The 17,670-nt window shown below is 44.2% G+C and overlaps 1 protein-coding gene across 3 annotated transcripts in view; it reads left to right on the top strand.

Moving 5' to 3' along the window:
* The window catches only part of LOC122564001 (protein phosphatase Slingshot homolog 2), a 170,071-nt gene that overhangs the window by 113,393 nt on the left and 39,008 nt on the right, over positions 1–17,670 (top strand). For all 3 annotated transcript variants that reach the window (XM_043718419.2, XM_043718417.2, XM_043718416.2), the window contains 2 exons: positions 4,208–4,311; positions 11,269–11,333. In XM_043718419.2, the coding sequence (XP_043574354.2) occupies positions 4,208–4,311; positions 11,269–11,333 (169 nt within the window). The remainder of the gene's footprint in view (positions 1–4,207; positions 4,312–11,268; positions 11,334–17,670) is intronic.

Below are 17,670 nucleotides of genomic sequence, written 5' to 3'. Positions count from 1 at the left end.
ACATATGCCTTAAGAATTGAGTTTGCAAAATGTCAACATGCACCTTGGATTTGCATTTATTTCCCTGCTTTTGCAGTGCCATTCAGACAGTCTAATGGTTGTCAGGTTCATTATTTACCCTAAAGCCATATGTTAACGAGAAGTTGGACCACTGGACATGCTCATAACATTAGAGTTAAACTTGATCAACTTTTTATCTCTTGCTTAACTGGTGGGTTAAAAACTGTATTTAATTGTGCACTGTCATATGACTGAAGCATCATTGCTGCTCTTCTTTCAACTGAATTAATGTCAGTTATCAAGTAACAAAGCCAGTAGCTTAAGTCCTTAATTACATTGAATTAGTATGTTAAACTATTGAATTTCAATTTCTTACTAATCTGTTGAGATCAGTTTTTGCTGTTAGTCAGCTTCTGGTCACTCATTTTAACATTCCAGTGCATGGAGTTTTGTGTTGTGAACCTGTGAAGTACTTCAGGATATCGGGGTAACATTTGGGTGTATATAGTTCTTCCGTCCCAAAAGAGTGTTTTCCTGTTCCCTGGGAGTGGGGGAGTCCAGAACTAGAAGGCATAGGTTTAGCATGAGAGGAGAAAGATATAAAAGGAACCTAAGGGGCAACTTCTTGTGTAGGGAGTGACTTGCCGGAGGAAGTGGTGGAGGATGGTACAGTTGCAGCATTTAAAAAGCATCCAGATGGGTATATGAATAGGCAAGGCGAAAGTGAGGACTGCAGATGCTGGAGATTAGAGTTGAGAATGTGATGCTGGAAAAGCACAGCAGGTCAGGCAGCATCCAAGGAGCAGAAGAGTCGACCATTTTGGGCAAAGCCCCTTCATCAGGAATCAGGATATGAATAGAGGAAGGGTTTAAAGGCATATTGGCCAAGTACTGGCAAATGGGACTGGATTAGGTTTGGATATCTGATTGGCACGGGTGAGTGGACTGAAGGGTCTATTTCCGTGCTGTACGTGTCCATGACTCTATGGAATTGTAATCTCTAAACTAATTTAATTTTAGTGAACCTAAAACCTGTAAATCAATAATCTTAACTGGATGTTTTAAACACAACTTTCTCACTTGTGATGGTCATCAAAATTAATTTCAATTTTATTTAGAATTGTTTGTTTATTTTTTAAACTTTTTTATTTCACTGTTTAATTTCTCTCTTTATATCATTATTAATGCTAACTCTACTTCGCTGTTGTATCTGCCATAATGTATTTATTTATTTAATGGTGATGTCCTGTCACATGGAGCTCGTGCACATTGTATTTAAAGTCCTGCTTGCATTTTTTTTTGTTGAGATCGACCTCCCCCCCCCCCCCCCCCCCCGTCTCTCTTTTCCCCCCCCCTCTTCTCCCTCCCCCCCCTCTTCTCCCCCCCCTCTTCTCTCCCCCCCTCTCTTCTCCCCCCCCTCTCTTCTCCCCCCCCCCTCTTCTCCCCCCCCTCTCTTCTCCCCCCCCTCTCTTCTCCCCCCCCTCTCTTCTCTCCCCCCCCTCTCTTCTTCCCCCCCCCTCTCTTCTCCCCCCCCTCTCTCTTCTCCCCCCCCTCTCTTCTCCCCCCCCCTCTCTTCTCCCCCCCCCTCTTTTCTCCCCCCCCTCTCTTCTCCCCCCCCTCTCTTCTCCCCCCCCTCTCTTCTCCCCCCCTCTCTTCTCCCCCCCTCTCTTCTCCCCCCCTCTCTTCTCCCCCCCCTCTCTTCTCCCCCCCCTCTCTTCTCCCCCCCCCTCTCTCTCCCCCCCCTCTCTCTCCCCCCCCCTCTCTCTCCCCCCCCCTCTCTCTCCCCCCCCCCTCTCTCTCCCCCCCCCTCTCTCTTCCCCCCCCCTCTCTCTCCCCCCCCCTCTCTCTCCCCCCCCTCTCTCTCCCCCCCCCTCTCTCTCTCCCCCCCCCTCTCTCTCTCCCCCCCCCTCTCTCTCCCCCCCCCTCTCTCTCCCCCCCCCTCTCTCTCTCCCCCCCCCTCTCTCTCCCCCCCCCTCTCTCTCCCCCCCCCCTCTCTCTCCCCCCCCTCTCTCTCTCCCCCCCCCCCTCTCTCTCCCCCCCCCTCTCTCTCCCCCCCCCCTCTCTCTCCCCCCCCCCTCTCTCTCCCCCCCCCCCCTCTCTCCCCCCCTCTCTCTCCCCCCCCCCCCCTCTCTCCCCCCCCTCTCTGTCTCCCCCCCCCTCTCTGTCTCCCCCCCCCTCTCTGTCTCCCCCCCCCTCTCTGTCTCCCCCCCCCCTCTCTGTCTCCCCCCCCCCCTCTCTGTCTCCCCCCCCCCCTCTCTGTCTCCCCCCCCCCCTCTCTGTCTCCCCCCCCCCCTCTCTGTCTCCCCCCCCCCTCTCTGTCTCCCCCCCCCCTCTCTGTCTCCCCCCCCCCTCTCTGTCTCCCCCCCCCTCTCTGTCTCCCCCCCCCCCCCTCTCTGTCTCCCCCCCCCTCTCTGTCTCCCCCCCCCTCTCTGTCTCCCCCCCCCCCTCTCTGTCTCCCCCCCCCCTCTCTGTCTCCCCCCCCCCCTCTCTGTCTCCCCCCCCCTCTCTGTCTCCCCCCCCCCCTCTCTGTCTCCCCCCCCCCCTCTCTGTCTCCCCCCCCCCCTCTCTGTCTCCCCCCCCTCTCTGTCTCCCCCCCCCTCTCTGTCTCCCCCCCCCTCTCTGTCTCCCCCCCCCTCTCTGTCTCCCCCCCCCTCTCTGTCTCCCCCCCCCCTCTCTGTCTCCCCCCCCCCTCTCTGTCTCCCCCCCCCCTCTCTGTCTCCCCCCCCCCTCTCTGTCTCCCCCCCCCCTCTCTGTCTCCCCCCCCCCTCTCTGTCTCCCCCCCCCCTCTCTGTCTCCCCCCCCCTCTCTGTCTCCCCCCCCCTCTCTGTCTCCCCCCCCCCCTCTCTGTCTCCCCCCCCCCTCTCTGTCTCCCCCCCCCCTCTCTGTCTCCCCCCCCCCTCTCTGTCTCCCCCCCCCCCTCTCTGTCTCCCCCCCCCTCTCTGTCTCCCCCCCCCCTCTCTGTCTCCCCCCCCCCTCTCTGTCTCCCCCCCCCCTCTCTGTCTCCCCCCCCCTCTCTGTCTCCCCCCCCCCCTCTCTGTCTCCCCCCCCCCTCTCTGTCTCCCCCCCCCCTCTCTGTCTCCCCCCCCTCTCTGTGTCTCCCCCCCCTCTCTGTGTCTCCCCCCCCTCTCTGTCTCCCCCCCCTCTCTGTCTCCCCCCCCCTCTCTGTCTCCCCCCCCCCTCTGTCTCCCCCCCCCTCTCTGTCTCCCCCCCCTCTCTGTCTCTCTCCTCTCTGTCTCTCTCCTCTCTGTCTCTCTCCTCTCTGTCTCTCTCCTCTCTGTCTCTCTCCTCTCTGTCTCTCTCCTCTCTGTCTCTCTCCCTCTCTGTCTCTCTCCCTCTCTGTCTCTCTCCCTCTCTGTCTCTCTCCCTCTCTGTCTCTCTCCCTCTCTGTCTCTCTCCCTCTCTGTCTCTCTCCCTCTCTGTCTCTCTCCCTCTCTGTCTCTCTCCCTCTCTGTCTCTCTCCCTCTCTGTCTCTCTCCCTCTCTGTCTCTCTCCCTCTCTGTCTCTCTCCCTCTCTGTCTCTCTCCCTCTCTGTCTCTCTCCCTCTCTGTCTCTCTCCCTCTCTGTCTCTCTCCCTCTCTCTTCCCCTTCCCCCCCCCCCCCCCTGTTTATATAAATTGTAGGAAGACCACGTCGCAGCATTTGGAGTTATCCTTGTGTACCATATGCCTGGCCCATTCTGTGAATGGGTAGGTCGTGGTGATGTGATCACTCTAGGCCACAGGCTAACATTCTGGAGACTTCTTTGAATCCCACCATTGTAGATGGTGAAATTTGAAATTGAGGTTCTTGTGGTGATGTGGTAGTATCGGTACCTCTGAACCAGGAGACCTGGGTTCAAGTCCAACCTTATTCAGAGACGTCTACCTCTGCCACAGCTTAGCAAAGTCAAGATTAAAATTGCTAAGCAGCACTTCATACAATTGAGGCGAGGTAGTCGTTTAAAGGTCCTTTTCTTTATTATTTTTTGTTTTTTCTGATGCATCCTGAAACAAGGTCTTGTTTGCAATGTTAATGAAGGAGGTCTGCATTTTGAAGTAGAGCAGTTTTGTTTTGTGTATATCCTAAATTCTCTAACCAGTTAATACAACATTCCTCCTTTTATATGTAATTACTTGTGACGATTGTGCTTTAGAATATGATGGATCATTTGCTGCAGTATTCCATATTTTGGTTTGCTTTACTTAAATTAGTGTTTTCTTTTTCACAGCATTAATGAGAGTTTCCTGACTGTCAAAGGAGCTGCCCTATTCTTGCCTCGAGGTAATGGCTCAACTGCACCCAGAATCAATCACCAACGCAATAAACATGCAGGTAAGTGCCATACAAAATGAGAAATAGTTAACTTTTGACACACAATTGGTAGCAATGCTGAATTTAAGTAAAAAGTGCAAATCAATATGCTATAAAAATTTTTTAATAGTCACTCAATGGATTCATGTACCCCCTGTTTTTGTATGTTCACACCAGTGCCCATTATTTTCTCTTGTGCGTGATCCTAATGCAGTTTTGTGTTTCATTTCATCTGGTGTGGATTAGCCCTGTTCTACACTCAGTAACTTTCTCAGCATTCTTGCTGACAAATTGTTATTGATGCTACCATGTCTGTTAGCATCTCAATTTAACAAAGCTGGAGCATGCTCATTATTATGAATAAATAACCGTGGGAGTATATATTAAGCCATCTCATGATGGGGAACTAAGCTATTAGAAGGATGAATACTGGAACAGCTGTAATTCTTAGAACAGAAGTACAACTAACTTCCTTTTTTCAGTTTCAAGTTTCAGGACACTGGTGAGAATTTTCACTTCAGTTCAAATGCTGTAGTAATAGCCACACGTAAGCCCTGATAGCTTGCAAGATTTCTCGCCTGACTCTGTCATCTTGGGAAACCAACATTTGCATTGCTCAACAATATTTCTTTGAAAGGGTTTTTATGACTTCGCAACAAGTTGTGGTCAGTTCAATGATGTAATTTGCACTGTGGAAATGTACCTTGTAGTAATATCACTTCATATCCAATAGCAGTAGAAATCTGGTAGTCTAATGCATATTGTAGTCTAATTTCAACAGCCAATAAATATTAAAACATGCAGGGTTTCATCAAAGTTTTGTTTGTGACTTTTGTAACATAAATAGGAGCAGTAGATTCACTTTTACGTGGTCCATTTTCTATCCTTCTATTGAACTTCAGAGATCAGAAATAAATGTCAGATGAAGAGGCACTCATTGCAGTCATATCAAGACCTTTTGTCAAGCACTAAATCTTTCATTGAAGAAATGAAAGTAACCAGTATGCTAGTATAGGCTCTTTCTTCTGTTTATCATGTATTTGTTGGTATGTAAAGTATTGAAATTTTGCATTGTGAAATCTGATGTGAAGTATAAAGAATTATTTTCTGTTCACGTTGTGATTTCAGTAGACACTTGAAACTGACTTGGGATTTTCAAAGATCCCAGTCATTTGCTTCTAAAACAAAATTGAGCCACGTGATTGCAGTTTAAACAGAATTTTTTTTTAAACTAAACAACAGAGCAGCAAAAGCTAGAAATTATTTTAGGTACTGTACTCTCAACCTAGAATCAACAGAAGTTAACCGTGAATTAACAGGAAAACTGCTGCTGATCATGAATTCTACACTACAGATTAAACAGCAGATGCAACTAAGACAGGTCTTGTAAATTGGCACAGCTGGTCACTCAGCATAACATTAGTCTCAGTCACAAAAGTCCTTCAAACTGTATTTTTTGCAAAGAATTTCAGCTCATCTTTTCAGAACTAGCCTGGCACATAATATTAGCCAACAATAGTTGACAATCAACCCAAATTCTACAGGCATGACTTATCCAAAAATGTCACGTCTGTAAAACTACGTCAGTGGAAGATGTAGATCTACCAATGTTATGTTCAAGTAAGCAGTTGCAGAGCTGTCTATTTGCTTATTCTTGGTTTCTAGATCTAGTGTGTCTTTTTCTTCTTGCCTGCACTGTATAACAGAATTATAATCTGTTACCAAGTTTGAAAGTTTTAATGGTTTCAAACAGCTTCAGTCCCCCTAGAAATTTTAAGTTCCAATCACAGTTTTGGAAACTGAAAAAGCAACTTTCCTTTTAAGGTTTACTTCTTTAAATTCATTTTGTGGGACTTGGGCATCACTGGCTGGCCAGCATTGATAACCCATTCCTATTTGCCCTTGAGAGGGTGGTGGTGAGCTGCCTTGTTGAATCGCTGCAGTCCGCTTGCTGTGGGTTGATCCACAATGTCGGGAGGGAGGGACTTCCAGGATTTTTACTCAACGACTGTGAAGGAGCGGCAGTATATTTCCAAGTCAGGATGGTGAGTGGCTTGGAGGGGAACTTGCAAGTCGTGTTCCGAAGTGCCAGTTGTCCTTGTCCTTCTAGATGGAAGTGTTCTTGGGTTTGGAAGGTGCTGTTTCGCCGCAATATCCCTAGTCTCCGACCTGCATGTGTTGCCACTGTGTTTATGTGGGGAGTCCTGTTGAGTTTCTGGTCAATGGTAACTCCAAGGATGTTGACAGTGGTGATTCAGTGATGGTAATACTGTTGAATGTCAAGGGTTGGTGGTTAGTGTCTCTTATTGGTGATGGTCATTTTCTGGTGTTTTTCTTATGTGCATGTTACTTACCACTTGTCAGCCCAAGGCTGGATATTGTCCAGATTTTGTTGCATCTGAGCATGGACTGCTTCAGTATTTGAGGCGTCGCAAATGGTGTTGAACACTGTAATCATCAGCAAACATCCCCACTTCTGATCTTCTAACAAAGGGAAGATCATTGATGAAACAGCTGAAGATTGTTGGGCCTAGGACACTAACCTGAGGGAGTCCTGCAGAGATGTCCTGGAGCTGAGCTGACTGACCCTCCACAACCACAATCGACTTCCTTTGTGTCAGGTATGACTCTAACCAATGGAGTGTTTGCCCCCGATACCTATTGATTGCAGTTTTGCTGGGGCTCCTTGATGCCATACTTTGTCAAATGTGGCCTTGATGTCAAGGGCGTCACTCTCTAACCTCCCCTCTGGAATTCAGTTCTTTTGTCCATGTTTGAACCAAGGCTGTCTTGAGATCAGGAGCTGAGTGACCCTGGCAAAACCCAAACTGGGCGTCACTGAGCAGGTTGTTGTTGAGTAGATGCTGCTTGATAGCACTGTTGATGACACCTTCTGTCGCTTTCCTGATGGTGGAGAGTAGACTGGGTGGTAATTGGCCAGGTTGGATTTGTCCTGCTTTTTGTGTACAGGACATACTTGGGCAGTTTTCCACATTTTTGGGTAGATTCCAGTGCTTTAACTGTACTGGAAGAGCTTGGCCAGGGGAGCAACAAGTTCTGGAGAAAGTCTTCAGTACTATTGCTGGAATGGTATCAGGGCCCACTGCCTTACAGTATCCAGTGCCTCCAGGTGTATCTTGATATCATGTGGAGACTGGTATCTGTGATGATGGGGGCCACTGGAGGAGTCACAGATGGATCATCCACTAGACACTTCTGATTGAAGATTGTTGCGAACGCATCCGCCTGCTCTTTTGCACTGATGTGCTGTGCTCCTCCATCCTTGAGGATGGGGATATTTGTGGAGCCTCCTCTGTTGTCGACCATCATGGAAGGACTGTAGAGCTCAGATCTGATCTGTTGGTTGTAGGATCACTTAATTCTGTCTATCACTTGCTGTTTATGCCATTTGGCATACAAGTAGTCCTATTTGGTAGCTTCACCAGGTTGACACCTCATTTTAGGTATGACTGATGCTGCTCCTGGCATGCCCTCCTGCACTCCATTGAACCAGGGTTGATCCCCTGGCTTGATGGTAAAAGTTGAGTGGGGAATATGCCAGGCCATGAGATTGCAGATTGTGCTAGAGTACAGTTCTGCTGCTGTTGATGGCCCACAGTGCCTCATGGATGCCCAGTCTTGAGCTGCTAGATCGGTTCGAAGTCTGTCCCATTTAGCACTGTTATAGTGTCACACAAGGTGATGGAGATTATCCTCAATGTGAAGGCGGGACTTCGTTTCCACAAGGACAGTGCGGTGGTCGTTTTTACTTATACTGTCACGGACAAATATTCCTGCAGCCGGCAGGTTAGTAAGGATGAGGTCCAGTATATTTTTTCCTCTTGTTGGTTCCTTCACGACCTGCCACAGACCAAGTCTAGCAGTTCTGTCCTTTCGGACCTGACTAGCTTGATCAGTAATCCTGATGCTGGGTCACTCTTGGTGGTGGACATTGAAATCACCCACCCAGAGGACATTTTGTGCCCTTGCCACCCTTAGTGCTTCCTCCGTATCCTCCAACAGGGACGAGTGCAGATTCATCAGCCAAAGGAGGATCGTGTGTGGTAATCAGTAAGATTTCCTCCCCCATGTTAAACGTGGGATCCAGAGTCGATGTCCAGGACTCCCAGAGCAATCCCTTCCCGACTGTATACCACTGTCACCACCTCTGCTGGGTCTGCCCTGCCGATGGGACAGGACGTATCTAGGGATGGTAATGGTGATGTCGGGGGTGTTAGCTGTAAGCTGTGATTCCATAGAATAACTGTCAGGCTGTTGCTGGACTAGTCTGTGAGACAGCTCTCCCAGTTTCAGCACTATACCCCAGGTGTTGGTAAGGAGGACTTTGCTTGATCGACAGGACTGTTTGTGTTTTTGCCATTGTCTTTTCCGGTTCCAAGGTCGATGTCAGCTGGTCTGTCCAGTCTCATTTCTTGACTTCCAAGCGATTTGATACAACTGAGCGGCTTGCTCAGCCATTTCAGAGGGCAGTTGAGAGTCAACACATTGCAGTGGCTCTGGAGTTGCATGTAGGCCAGACCAGGTGAGGATGGCAGATATCTTTCCCTAAACAACATTAGTGTACCAGGTGGGTTTTTCCAACAATTAACAATAGTTTCATAGTCATCTTAATTTTTTTATTGATTTCAAATTCCCCCATCTGCTGTGGTGGGATTCGAACCCAAGTCCCCAGAACATTATTCAGGGTTTCTGCATTAATAGTCAAGCGACAATACCACTAAGCCATGCTCCTTTTTTGGTTACGGTCTAAGTGAAATACAGCTTTGAACCGTAGATTCTATAACAACATGAATGCTTCAATGACCGTTTGAAAAAATAAACAACAGGGCAAAGGTATAGTTACATTTGCAGTAAAATAAATATAAATTTAAAAGTTTACATGCAACAATGAATTTAAAATTTCATAAAAGATGTACATAAATGACTGGCTTACTGGAGGCAAAAGTCGCAATTTTTGTTGTCTTGTTGACTAAACCACTTTGTAGTGATTTGCAGTGTACTCAGAGTTGCTTCTCTGTTTACTATTGCCTTGTTAAAGGAGTTCAACTTTAATAATTTTACTGATTGTATAAAAGTTTGTTTCAGTTACGGACCACTAAAGTAAACTACTTCATCATTTTGACAGAAAAGGTTGGAGAATCATAGTCATGCAGCATGGAAACAGACACTTAGTCCAACCAATCCATGTCGACCATAATCCCAAATTTTACTAGTCCCACCTGCCTGCTCCTGGTCCATATCCCTCCAAACCTTTCCTATTCATGGACTTATCCAGATGTTTTTCCTCTAAACGTTGTAACTATATAGCTGCATTCACTACTACTTCTGGAAGTTCATTCAAAATGATCCACTGTTTTAAGCAAATAATTGTTCCTTTTATGTATTTTTTTAAAACTCTTTCTCTTCTCACCTTAAAGATATGCCCCCAAGTCTTGGAATGCCCCACCGTAAGGAAAAGACACCTGCCAGGACCTTATATAAATGCCTCATGATTTTCTAATGCTCAAAAAGGTCACCCCTCAACATTCTATGCTCCAATGAAATATGTCCCAGCCTCTTCAGCCTCCCGCATAACTCAAACCTTCTATTCCCAGCAGCATTTGAGTAAATCACTTCTGAACCCCCTCCAACTTAATAATGACCTTTCTAAAACAGAGATCAGAACTAGGCACAGTACTCCAGAAGAGGTCTTGTACAACCTCAACATAATGTCCCAACTCCTTTACTCAAAAGTCTGAGCATTGAAAGTGAATGTGCTGATGAATGCCTTCTAAAGCACTCTGTCTGTATATGATACAAACTTCAAAGAATTGTATACCTGAACTCCAAGGTATCTGTGTTCTATAACATTACACAAGACTGTATTTCTAATTATATAATTATATATCCTGTTTGGACCAATGATTTTCAGAAAGAATGAAAGAAGATTGCATTTCTGCTATTCTTTCCTCAGCCAGTGTTCTTTCATTTTCTCTGTCTCTCTGTCGCTGCAAGAACAGGGAATTAATGATGCACTTCTATAAGTTATAATGAACTCATTAGACTTCAGCTGGAGTACTGTATCTAGTTAGGTCACCAGAGGGAGGAACGTGCCCGCTTTAAAGAATGCGCAGTCGAGGTTTATGCAAATGGTTCCAGGAATTTGGCATCTTAGTTGGAAATGATTTGCTTAGAAAGGAGAAGGTTAAGAGGAGATATAATAAAAGTTTTCACAATCAATGAGAGGTTGATGACTAGAGGGTACCATTTAAGTGTTTTGCAAAACAAAGGTAAAAGGTTAGAAAAATTACTTTGTGGGTAGTTAGGGTATGGAATGTACTGACTGGGAATGTGAGGCCACCTTCAACTGAGGCACTCAAGAGGACATTGGATGCATATTTAAGACAACAAACCTTTTATGGCAATAGGGGTTTGCCGATTGATCAAATATTCTGGTTGATCAAAAGGTTCACAGATTCAATGTAACATTATTAAGTAATAGAAACGTAATGCAGGAGATGTACACATCACTGTCGTACTTTATTCACAGCATTAATAACTTAAATAATAATGCAACTTTACCTTAAATACAACCTACGGCAGAGAGCCTTTTCACTCCCACCCTCAGATGACTACTTGGACTTTGTGGAAATCGTGGTAATATGGTAAATTTTGCAGTATTTGAGGTATTTAATTTTTCCAGTTGATCAAGAGTTTTGATTTATAAGGTGCCAATTAAAAGAATGTGCAAGCTTGCGGGTAAAAGGCAGGACATCAAAACAAAGTTAAAATACTCTGAGTTGGTGAGACACGATGGACCAACTGGTCTTCTGCATGTGACAATTCTGGTGATTCTGTGACTATTTGAGAATCATCAGAGAGATTCAGTAGCTAGAACAAATATTTGGTCCAAATTAATGGCAGAATATATTTCATTTTTGTATATGCAACTCCTCAGTTTTTTTTTCTTTTTCAAAGGAGACCTTCAACAGCACCTACAAGCGATGTTCACTCTACTTAGACCTGAAGACAACATTAGATTGGTGAGTTACCTATGTAAATTTCTGTGCCATTTCACATGATGCCCTTACCAATCAAAATGGAGCAAATCAAAATTTTACTTGGTGTAAGAAATTGTGTTTAATCTTGAATTGAACACAATTGTGAAAGAACACTGGGTTGATTCACTAATTCGCAACTCTACCCGTTGCCCTTCATCCTAACTAAAGATCTATCATAATGAGTTATTTCATGGTTTTTAGTAATGTAGAATTGTGGCAGCGGAATGGATGCCGTTTTGGTAAAGTGTTTGCTGAAAATGTGAGAATCTGTTTAGGAACTTCCCTTTCCTAGCAATCAAAATTAACTACCATTTGTTGGTCGTCATAAGGAATCTTGTAGTAAATAATAATCTGATGTCTGTCTAACTTTAGAGGTTTGGGTTTATAACACATTTGCCCACTTCAAAGGCGACATTAAGTCCAAAACATTTATGCTGTTTTTAATTTAGTTCTTATATAACCATATAGAGTGTTTCATAGCTTTATTTCCCACAACATGAAGCACTGTCTAGATGCTCTAGCGCCTCTATCAAGCAAGGGTTAAAAATTTTCATATAATGTTGGGAAGAGGAATTCTTTAGGTAACAGCCTGTAATTGTTGCACTCTTGCTGAGTTAGAAAGTTCAGTGTTCAAGCTCTACTTTAGCATTTGGGTACATTAGCTCTGCCAACACTCCACTCTAGCACAAAACTGAATAACATTGTACTGTTGGAATAAGAACAAAGTGTAGAAGAAACTTGTTTCACTGTCCAGAGTTTTGCATCCAATAACCACCTTGTGAACTAAAGAGAACTGGAAATGTGATGGGCTTTATGCTATCAAAATGATTGCAGAGAATGTGGCATAATAGTGAAGAATATTGTTGGCGATGCCATCTTTTAAAATAAATAGTTATATCGTGGTTCCTCTTGGATGGATGTAAAGTACTATGGCAGAATTTGAAGGAGAATGGGGGAGTTCTATCATGTTCCCTATTAGTGATATTGAAGATCATTTATTCAGACACTGGATCTTTTGCTCTTTGTGGGTCCATGTTGAAAGCAAAATTGTATATTGTGTTTCATTCTTTGTTAACAGTGACTACATTTAATTGGCTCTGGCTCTGAGGCATTTTTGGGATGCAAACATATGTATTAGGAGCTGGAATAGGCTATTCTGTCAGTCATGAAGATCATGTCTTATCTAACTGTGGCTTCAACTTCACATTTCTACCTTGACCCAATAACATTTGACTCCATTGTTGATCAAAAATCTGTTGAGCTCTGTCTTTAGATTGGCAACTTGGTTTAAACTGGAGAGGATTTTAATACTTGAGAGTCAACTAAAAACCGGACTCTCTCCCATCTTCTAGAAAAGACTCGACAAATAATATTAAATGATTAAGTAAACAGCAACCTTGCTTCTGGAGCTGAGCAATGTCTTGTAGTGAGACAAGAGGGTGATAAGTTGAAAACATGCAAAGTAAGGTGACTGCTTTTTGTACTTGCACCTCAGTTCCACACAATGTCCGTCCTCATAAATGTGAATTATATTAGTCTGGTTCTTTTAAACATAGCACAGAATAGCGGTTGCCATTGGTAACAGGGCTAAAAATAATTCTTGTTGCTGTACGGATGTTTAGGAAGTTTACTTTGTAACTGCTCCTGGGAAAACTAAGTGCACTTTAATACGTCTTGTGATGTAGCAGGTGTTCATAATGTACTTGCCAAGTTGTTCAATGTGCCTCTACTGTAGACATTAATGTATTAAAGGTATACGTCAGGAAGGTGAGGGAATACATTCTAACTTGCCCATTCCCCCCGCCCCCGCAACCAGAAACAAAACCATATGAATTTTGAACCTCAGAATATCTTGTTTCCCATGCCTGACTTGCATTTCCTAGCCAGCTGTTTATCCAAAACAGTCATGAGAAACAAGTAGCCAACTGCTGAAAGGCAAAGTTCAAGCCACCTGCTGGTGGTCAGGTACATTGCAGGAAATAATTAGTATATCACTGAGGGTGAGAGGTGGGGTGGAGAGAAGCTGACATTATAGACCCTCTGTGTGGCAGTTGAAGTGCACTGATGACCCAAAAGGACATTGCTTAAATAAAGCCCCTGTTTTCCTTTTTGCAACAGATTTTACATCGTGCTACATTTTTGGAGACTGTTTCATTTATGCTGTTAAAATTGTCTCCATGTTTTTGTACTTTTTCGCTACCATATCAGACAGCTTATTAGCTAGATTTAAGTTCTAAGAATCGACTACAGTTAGACTTGGCACTGATGACCATGACAGCCATCATAGATTGTTGTGAAAACATACCTGGTTTGCAAACTTGCTATTCTTACCCGCTCTGGCACATTTTTGACTCCAGACATTGTGCAGTGTGGTTGACTGCTTGGACAAGCAAATCACCTAGTCCGAAGGCAGTTAGTAATAGGAAACCAATTATCATTTACCCAGTGACACACATACCACTAGGAAGAATAAAGAACAAAACAGTTATCTGGTAGTACAGACCTTGAGCATTGCTGGAATAATAATAGTAGTTGACACAATAGGATATTGTTGTCAAATCAAAAGGATGTTCTGCCTCTCAAATGAGTAATGTGGTATGGAAATTTAAGTAATTGTGTGATGCCAGATATTTGATTACACATCCCAAAAACAGGCAGATTGTATCAAACAGCACATTCCTCCAGGTTTTCGCACCAAACTAGGTACTTGACTGCAGCCTACACTTGCAAAACCCGCAACATTGTGTTCAACATTAGGTGCGATTCCACAATTGGACAATGTTTGTCTGTTTGTTTGTGGATAATCTTGACTTGTACGAAGAATTATGCTGACAGTATTGTCAAACCACCTAGTATATTGCATGTACTAGAAGCCACATGTTAATACCCAACCCTGTTCCTTGCAGACAGAACATGTCCACTTGCACTTGTTCAAGTCAACAAAGTAGATAACTGTCCCATACCAAGGTACAGTGAAGTGTTGCCTTGCATGCTTTATAGGCAAATTGTACTGCACAAATGCATCAGGGTAACAGAGCAGAGTGCAGGATACAATGTTACTGCTGAGAAGGTGCAGAGAGAGATTGACATTAACATTAAAGAGGTCCATTCAGAAGTCTAATAACAGTGGGGAAGAAGCTGTTATTGAATTTGTTCATGCATGTATACAAACTTTTATATTTTTGCCTGACAGAAGAGGGTGGAAGATAGTATACCCGGGTGGGCAGAGGTCTTTGATGTGGATTGCTTTCCTGATGCAATGGGAAGCAAAGATGAAGTCAGTGGATGGGAGTCTGGTTTGCATGATGGATTTGACTGTGTTCACAACTCTCTGTAACACTTTTAGACTTTTAGTCTTGGGAAAAGTAGTTGCCATACCATACTTTGATGCATCCAGATAGGATGCTTTTTGTGGTGCATCTATAAAAATTTCTAAGAATTTTTAATGTCTTGGCATATAGTCGTCAACCTGCCTGTTTTAAAATTTAAACAAAAATCTGGCAGTTAACATAATCAGTAACTGATACATTCTCAATGACAATACTTCTACAGTCAGAGTCCACTCATCAACCAATGAGCACTGTACTCTCATACAATATAATTATTGGCTCCCCATAAATTGGTTTTCTTGCTAATTGTCCTTATGACTGTAAGATGGAAAGTTTTTGATTAAAATGGAAAATTTTAGATAAAATGTCTCTTTTCAGCAGTTCTTAAATAAACTGTTCCAGTGTTGTTTCTGTCTATACGTATTTATTTTTGCAGTCTCAGCACCACAGTTAAAAGTAATCTGTAACAGGTCAGTGTTACAAAAGTTTCATTCAGTTAAGCTTGCAATGTTTATTGAACAATGTTAATAAATGAAATATTTGTTCTGACGATGGAAAAGTGGAATTGAGTTTGAAGATCAGCCTTATTAAATAGCAAAGCAGACTCTAGACGCTGCATGATCTACCGCTGCTGTTTCTTGCCAGCGATCATAATTCTATTCGTTTTAAAATAGTGATGGAAAAGGATAGACCAGATCTAAAAGTTGAAGTTCTAAACTGGAGAAAGGCCAATTTTGATGGTATCAGGCAAGAACTTTCAAAAGCTGATTGGAGGCAGATGTTCGCAGGTAAAGGGACGGCTGGAAAGTGGGAAGCCTTCAGAAATGAGATAACAAGAATCCAGAGAAAGTATATTCCTGTCAGGGTGAAAGGGAATGCTGGTACATATAGAGAATGCTGGATGACGAAAGAAATTGAGGTTTTGTTTAAGAAAAAGAAGGAAGCATATGTCAGGTATAGACAGGATAGATCAAGTGAATCCTTAGAGTATAAAGAAAGTAGGAATATACTTAAGAGGGAAATCAGGAGGGCAAAATGGGGACATGAGATAGCTTTGGCAAATAGAATTAAGGAGAATCCAAAGGGTTTTTACAAATATATTAAGGACAAAAGGGTAACTAGGGAGAGAATGGGGCCCCTCAGAGATCAGCAAGGTGGCCTTTGTGTGGAGCCACAGAAAATGGGGGAGATACTAAATGAATATTTTGCATCAGTATTTACTGTGGAAAAGGATATGGAAGATATAGACTGTAGGGAAATAGATGGTGACATCTTGCAAAATGTCCAGATTACAGAGGAAGAAGTGCTGGATGTCTTGAAACGGATAAAGGTAGATAAATCCCCAGGACCTAATCAGGTGTATCCGAGAACTCTGTGGGAAGCTAGAGAAGTGATTGCTGGGCCTCTTGCTGAGATATTTGTATCATTGATAGACACAGGTGAGGTGTTGGAAGGCTGGAGATTGGCAAACTTGGTGCCACTGTTTAAGAAGGGCAGTAAAGACAAGCCAGGGAACTATAGACCGGTGAGCCTGACCTCCGTGGTGGGCATGTTGTTGGAGGGAATCCTGAGGGACAGCATGTACATGTATTTGGAAAGGCAAGGACAAATTCGGGATAGTCAACATGGCTTTGTGCGTGGGAAATCACGTCTTACAAACTTGATTGAGTTTTTTGAAGAAGTAACAAAGAGGATTGATGAGGGCAGAGCGGTAGATGTGATCTATATGGACTTCAGTAAGGCGTTCGACAAGGTTCCCCATGGGAGACTGATTAGCAAGATTAGATCTCATGGAGTACAGGGAGAAGTAGCCATTTGGATACAGAACTGGCTCAAAGGTAGAAGACAGAGGGTGGTGGTGGAGGGTTGTTTTTCAGACTGGAGGCCTGTGAGCAGTGGAGTGCCACAAGGATCGGTGCTTGGCCCTCTACTTTTTGTCATTTACATAAATGATTTGGATGCGAGCATAAGAGGTACAGTTAGTAGGTTTGCAGATGACACCAAAATTGGAGGTTTAGCGGACAGCGAAGAGGGTTACCTCAGATTACAACAGGATCTTGACCAGATGGTCCAATGGGCTGAGAAGTGGCAGACGGAGTTTAATTCCGATAAATGCGAGGTGCTGCATTTTGGGAAAGCAAATCTTAGCAGGAGTTGTACACTTAATGGTAAGGTCCTAGGGAGTGTTGCTGAACAAAGAGACCTTAGAGTGCAGGTTCATAGCTCCTTGAAAGTGGAGTCGCAGGTAGATAGGATAGTGAAGAAGGGTTTGGTATGCTTTCCTTTATTGGTCAGAGTATTGAGTACAGGAGTTGGGAGGTCCTGTTGCGGCTGTACAGGACATTGGTTAGGTTACTGTTGGAATATTGCGTACAATTCTGGTCTCCTTCCTATCGGAAAGATATTGTGAAACTTGAAAAGGTTCAGAAAAGATTTACAAGGATGTTGCCAGGGTTGGAGGATCTGAGATACAGGGAGAGGCTGAACAGGCTGGGACTGTTTTTCCTGGAGCTTTGGAGGCTGAGGGGTGACTTTATGGAGGTTTACAAAATTATGAGGGGCATGGATAGGATAAATAGACAAAGTCTTTTCCTTGAGGTGGGGGAGTCCAGAACTAGAGGGCCTAGGTTTAGGGTGAGAGGGGAAGGATATAAAAGAGATGTAAGGGGCAATTTTTTCACGCAGAGTGTGGTACGTGTATGGAATGAGCTGCCAGAGGATGTGGTGGAGGCTGGTACAATTGCAACATTTATGAGGCATTTGGATGGGTATATGAATAGGAAGGGTTTGGAGGGATTTGGGCCAGGTGCTGGCAGTTGGGACTAGATTGGGTTGGGACATCTGGTTGGCATGGACGGGTTGGACCGAAGGGTCTGTTTCCATGCTGTACATCTCTATGACTCTATGACTATAACTGCACACAATGCCATTCATGTCTGTGAATTCTTCTGGTTTCTTATTGTTATAGTGAATAAAATGTAGATTCACTT

The sequence above is a fragment of the Chiloscyllium plagiosum genome, unplaced genomic scaffold (genome assembly GCF_037043375.1).
Source record: "Chiloscyllium plagiosum isolate Xiang-an unplaced genomic scaffold, Cpla_swu_hap1 HiC_scaffold_31, whole genome shotgun sequence".
NCBI lineage: Eukaryota > Metazoa > Chordata > Chondrichthyes > Orectolobiformes > Hemiscylliidae > Chiloscyllium > Chiloscyllium plagiosum.
Note: the sequence above shows the minus strand (reverse complement) of the source record. Positions and strands in the feature narration are given on the sequence as shown.